Raw genomic sequence first — 6,094 nt, 5'->3', positions numbered from 1 at the left:
TGCGTAAAGTTGTTCGTAACCTTACGAACAGCTTTATGAAACACCCACCAGATTACCTTTTCATGCATCCCGTACCATTACACACAAAAAATACATGTTAAGATGATTTGTACATCATAACCCTGAAACGTCGGTCTTTTATGAATTTCAGGCATTAACTGTAGTTGATTATGTTATGTTTTATCAGTAGGCGTTGTATAGAATCATTTTTATTTTATTGCCTCCTTTTGGGGTGGCAGCACTAAAGGTGCTTTTATGCCTTCAAGCTGTCCTGCTCATTTGTGAATTCTGTCTAGGTTTTGAGAGTGGCTGTATATAAAAATTGTCACACATGCATTTTAATCCATGAATGAAATAAATTCATATACATGAATGGGATTTTTTATTTTGTTTATGCAAGTATTGGTAGGGATTTATCTGTACTCTATACATAAGGAATTTTCATATGATATTATTAACCATCAAACGAGCCTTTAGAATTTCTTCTCTTCAAACATTTAAATTTCGCTTTGAAACGCACTATTTGCAAATACTAAACGTAGGCCCTAGAATTGCTAGAAATCCTTTCGAAGTTGTTTGCAGCTTGTATCTGCGCACTATTATAATTTTATTCTCACATTCTTTGCAATTAGAGCAATGATCCACGGTTATCATGAACTAAAAATAAGCACCATACCTCCTAATAAATGTATACACTGCAGTCCTCGTTTATCTTTGTATAATAATACATTATACTACGATATTATATAATTCAGCTAAAGAGAAAATTCGTAATAAATTAAGTGTTGTTTTATCGGTTCACAAAACAACGCAAGAAAAATTAAGATTAAGTCTGAGAAGACTTTCACTGTGAAGGTTTTTGAGAAAGCGAGAGACTTATAAAATGATATATACAGTTTGATCAGAGCTTATCAGTCAAGGGCGTTAATTAAGTGTGGATGTGTTTCTGTTTGTGCGTGAGGATGTCTATCTGTGTTTAGGTGTGTTTGTGGGAATTACCTGTATCGCTATATTAAAGGTGTTAAATAATGTTTATTATTGTCTGATAATTTGTTTCAAATGTTTCTTAATTCACTTTTACGTTTTTGTTTTAGGTAGGCCATTGTCCCTACATTTTCTTCGTCATGGCGTCTAAGTTCCCAACAAAGAAGAGTCGAGAAGACGAGCTTCGTACAAGGAAAGGTCATGACATGACATGGTCATGTGACAAGCATGGTGAGCCAATCAAATTGTACTGTGTACAACATAACATTTCTATTTGTCATGTATGTGCTACTAAAAATCATCAGAAACCATGTAAGCTAGACGACATTGAGGATGTCATCTTTCAAAGGAGGGAGAATTTGGATGATAAAAAACCAAAGATAGAAGAAACGAAGGAACATCTGAAAACTCTGGCCTCCAAAATAGAAACCGTTAAAACTGCTGCTAATAGGAGCATTGATGCAGTCGAGAACCAAGTGAAGAAGACATTTGAAGACAAGTTAAAGAATGTAAGAGACAAGAAATTGAGAATGCTTCGAGATATTAACGAGGAGGCAGATGAAGAAATTAGAATGATTAATGAAAAAAGGGACAAACGGATCAGGGATTGCAACACTGAGATAGAAAAGGAAGAAAATATCATCAAAGATAACGAAGCTAAATTGTTATCAGATACAAAGACAATCAGTGAGGTAGTTACTAAGAAGACACATAATCTCTTTTGTAAAAATAATCATGTAATAAACACTTTAATGAACATTGAATCAACCATCACACGTATAAACCAACATGATGAAACATTGGTGAATGAAGCTCCTCAAGTACTTGCATCTATTGATGAAAATCTAAGTTTGAATATTCATCAAGATGTTAGCGACTCTCTTGACCGAATACAGAGTGAAGTTGAGAGAGTGAAGTTTGTAGAGGGGGAAGTAGGTGGAAAATACTATCGTAGAATTGATGGGTATATCGGTAAATGGGAACTTGTCAAGTCAATCCACATTCCATCAGTTGTTAATTACCCGTGGGTGCGTGGTTTGGTCAGTGAGAATGAGATATGTGTGAAAGACGGCAATAACAAAAACATGTATGTTACAAACATCAACACGCGACACACAGAGAAAGTCATCGATGGAGGTGCGTGGATTACATCATGCGCGCCCATAGACAGTAACGTAATAATATGTAATAAGATGGGATGGGATTTCACGGTCGACAGGTTGGATGGATGCATTACTCTCTATGACAGACAATGGAATGTGATTAGAGACATCAACATACCACGGAATGGAGGCAGTAATAGTGTGTATGTTGATGTTGCCAGGGATGGGATGATCATCGCTTCTCAGTACAATCAGTCTAATATCTACGTCATCAATCCTACTGATGGTAAGATAGTAAACACTATTACGATGCAGGTTAAGAATTTGTTCGGTGGGATACAAGCCTTGTCATCAAGTAGTATCGTTGTGAAGACAGGTAATCAATACACTATCATCTCACGATCAGGAGAAGAGAAGGCTGTCATACACTGTGATGAGAGGGACGACTGGCGGTCAGAGTGTCGCGTTGACAAACTGACAGACACACTCTACATCGCGTACTGTGATGGAGATCTTAATACCTACGCAGTTGATCAGGTGTCACGTGATGGAATCATCCAGGCAAGGAGGATCGTGGAATACGTAAAATCAGATCGCCTTTACCTCATGAGCCCTTGTCTCGTTACTCCTTCTGGTAACCTTGTAGGATGTGATGGAGACAAACTTCTTATCTACAAGAAGACATTCATCTTGTAAATCATCTAGACTATCAAAGGGATGATATCGGATTTGTAAGAGAAATATAGACCAGAGATTTGTTTTCACTTTTACTTCCATTTCAATTTACGTCATTCTAGCTTGATATGTACGTGACTACATATTCATATACACATGATCATGGTGTGTATAATCCATATCAAATAGAAAACTGTCGCTCATATCCACTTCGTCTAGATTTAGGTCTGTAATGAATGCACTAAGATCCAAATGAATAGTTAACTCGTAACCTTAACAAAATAAATGCAAAATGTGTTAACGAATTGCCTACTTGAACCAGATGGTTATTGTAGAAAGTCTTTAAGAATGGCTGAATTCAGTATTGAACGTGTTAATAACTGACTTGTGTGAACTAAACCCGATCATTTACCAAACGACATTTCATTCAATTTCATTCGATGTTATTCACCTAATAGTGATCGGGTTATTACTCGATTGAAATTGCTCTCACCTTTTTTGTGGTAAAAAAAAGAACGAGGAAGGGGATAAATGGTATGAAATGAAAGTTTCGTATTGTATACACCCCCCATGAATGTTAGAGAAACAAAAAAAAAAAACAGATGAAATCTCGTATAAATAGCGGTGACCAATAGGGTTCTTGCGTAGTCTGCATTCATATGACGGTATATATGATGAAAATACAGAGAAAGGGATAATTTTTCCTTTTTATTTTTTTCGCCGATCAAAATCTAGTGATGTTTGAAAATAGGTGAGATTTATCTCAATGTTATTTAGCACACGGCCATATTCACGAAAGTATTACATCATACACCTATTTCAATCAGTTAATTTTTCTTCGTTTGAACAGATTGTACAGCAATCACGCCTCTCGTACAGACAGTGACGTCATCAATTTCGAGTTAATTCAGAGACCGATGCGAGGCATATTTCGGAGAGGCATTTTAGCGTTTTTTAATCGGCGATTTTCACCTTTTGTATTATTTTTGGTATTTTTGAATGACCCACTGATAATCCCCACATCATTACCTTTCCATTGATATATAATAAGACCACATTCATAATCAATACTTTCTCCTTTAATTAATTTGTCAAATAACTGCACATAATGTAATTTTTGCTCATGGTTTCATGTTAATATGATATTTAATTCAATTCAGTTCATTTGTTTGTATTCTAAATTGTGTTTAGTGTGTAAACAGGAAGTCTATTCCAGAGGCATTAGCTAAAGTGAATATTCTAAAGATGAATATGATTGCATTCTTCTGATCATAATTGATCCGCATTGAAGTTATCCATATACATTTCCCCCCCCCCCCTCTATCTCTCCGTTTAACCCCTACATTACCACTGTACTGTATAATACGACACGCGTATCAATGTTGTTACAATAAGTTGTATATACATCGTTATTGTCTTAGGTGTATCGTTTTCATGTATATTATAGGAGTATATTATTTATCGAAAATATTACTATCGAATTTATTCTTACAATAATCAACTTTGTACAGGTTGAGTTTAGCTAAGGTTATGCTTTATTTCAACTATCGATTCGATTGCTCGTTATTGTCAATATAGTATAGGTTATTAAAAGTCTGTTCCTAAAATGGAATGGGAGAAAGTGCAATAATTATATCAATATTTTCTTCCAGCAATATATCAGATTTAACGAATTTTCTTCATTTTGATTGTCTGAGCGCTATTACCATAATTACTATGGGAACTAGTATCGAATGAAACGCTCGACAATGCCAGCATGCTGTTGGATCTTAAACAGCTATAACAATTCGCTTTATACAATTTGAAAAAGGTACATAAAGAACTGTTCTATTATGATATAAAAAATATGATGATTTATAGTCAAGATCTACCGTTTTGAAGTGTATAGTGCGAGATAAATAGTAAGTATACGTTTCGTTTTTAGTACAATATATTTCCATTATGCTTTGTTTTGATTTATTAACACTGTGGAATAGAAAAAAAAGGCCAATGTTTGTTGATGTATAGACTTTAATCAAGGTGAAATATAACATATAGAGGGAAAGGTTTGTCAATCCACTATCAGTTGTATACGAATTATTGACCTTAACGCTAATTATCGACAAATCTGAATCAATTTTTAATTTTTCAAATTAATCAGAATCTTTGCATGGTGAGAGGTCATAATGGTCACGGCAAGAGTGTTTTTATATTTGTTTTTTATGAACAGAAATAATCATGTAATTTTATAATCAAGTAATGTGGTCAACATACATGTATTAAATATTAAACTTTATATGCAGCTCATCTTTTAATGATACCATATAAGACTGGCTTTAGAAATGATAAAATGATGTTGAGAGACAAATGGGGGAAGAGATTATAAAAAGAAATAAAGAAGAATTGGAAGTAGGAAGAGAGAGAGAGAGAGAGAAACGAAGAGAAAAGGTATTAAGAGGGAGATTAATATATTTATAGAGATAAAGAGAATTATCGGAAAAGAAGAGGGGATGCGAGGGGAAGATAGGGAGAGAGAAAAAGACACAAGGGGAATATGGACAGAGAAAGAAAATAAAGATTAGTATAAAGCAGAAAATACAGTGAAACTGAGGAAACGGAAAAATTAAGAGTGAGTGTGTGTGAGAGGGAGAAAGAGAGAGAGGCGATATAAATATGGGAGAGACAAAAGACGAGACGCAAGCTATAGTCCCCAACTAGACAAAAACGTTAAAATAACTATATGATTGCGATTTTGTGCATGGTCAGCCGAGCCCCCCCCCCCCCTCCTCTTTGAAAACCGTTCCGCGGCCCCTGGTTTGTGTGTGGTTGTGTGAGGGGGAAGAAGTATTGAAGAGATATTGAGAGGGTGATAAAGAATGATAATTATAGAAGTGTAGCAATGTTTTTTGTTCTCATGAACTAAGTAATATCATGATCATTGTCAAGTGAATCATAGCACAAGTTATGTCAATAATAGGAATTCTTAGCAAAACTGAAAAAAATGATGAATTTGAACTTCGTAGAATAATATTGTTTCGTGAAAATAAAGTAAAGGAAAACATATTTAGGAGGCTTGCCAGAAAAGTTTACGTATAGGAGATAGAAAATTCCCGGGGGCAATCAAAAATATTGCTGTACACACGCGGGACCAAACAAAAAAAACGCCTTAAAAGGAAGTGTTTTTCAGTTTAGGACGCGGTCCTCGCGTGGACTTGCTAAGTCTATCAAAAAACACCGATTTTCAAAAAAAGGGTGGTTTGGAAAGATTGGTCAATGGTCAATCGCGGGGTCAAACGTATTTAGGGTATGGTTTTTCCCCATGCTTTTTTGTGTAAGACCAGCCAAACGTGTGT

The 6,094-nt window shown here is 35.1% G+C and overlaps 1 protein-coding gene across 1 annotated transcript; it reads left to right on the top strand.

Moving 5' to 3' along the window:
* Positions 1-1,049: 1,049 nt before the first annotated feature.
* LOC121416442 lies at positions 1,050-3,322 on the top strand. The gene has a single exon (XM_041609939.1). It carries the CDS (start codon positions 1,125-1,127, stop codon positions 2,781-2,783), a length of 1,659 nt encoding a protein of 552 aa, XP_041465873.1. The 5' UTR covers positions 1,050-1,124; the 3' UTR covers positions 2,784-3,322.
* The last annotated feature ends 2,772 nt before the right edge of the window (positions 3,323-6,094 follow it).

Source organism: Lytechinus variegatus, chromosome 6 (genome assembly GCF_018143015.1).
Source record: "Lytechinus variegatus isolate NC3 chromosome 6, Lvar_3.0, whole genome shotgun sequence".
In the NCBI taxonomy this organism is placed as follows: domain Eukaryota; kingdom Metazoa; phylum Echinodermata; class Echinoidea; order Temnopleuroida; family Toxopneustidae; genus Lytechinus; species Lytechinus variegatus.
The sequence above is the reverse complement of the archived record's forward strand: the minus strand, read 5'-3'. Positions and strand labels throughout refer to the sequence as shown.

Coding starts and splice junctions, on each gene's coding strand:
- LOC121416442 (XM_041609939.1), top strand. CDS start 1,125: ATGGCGTCTAAGTTCCCAACAAAGAAGAGTCGAGAAGACGAGCTTCGT.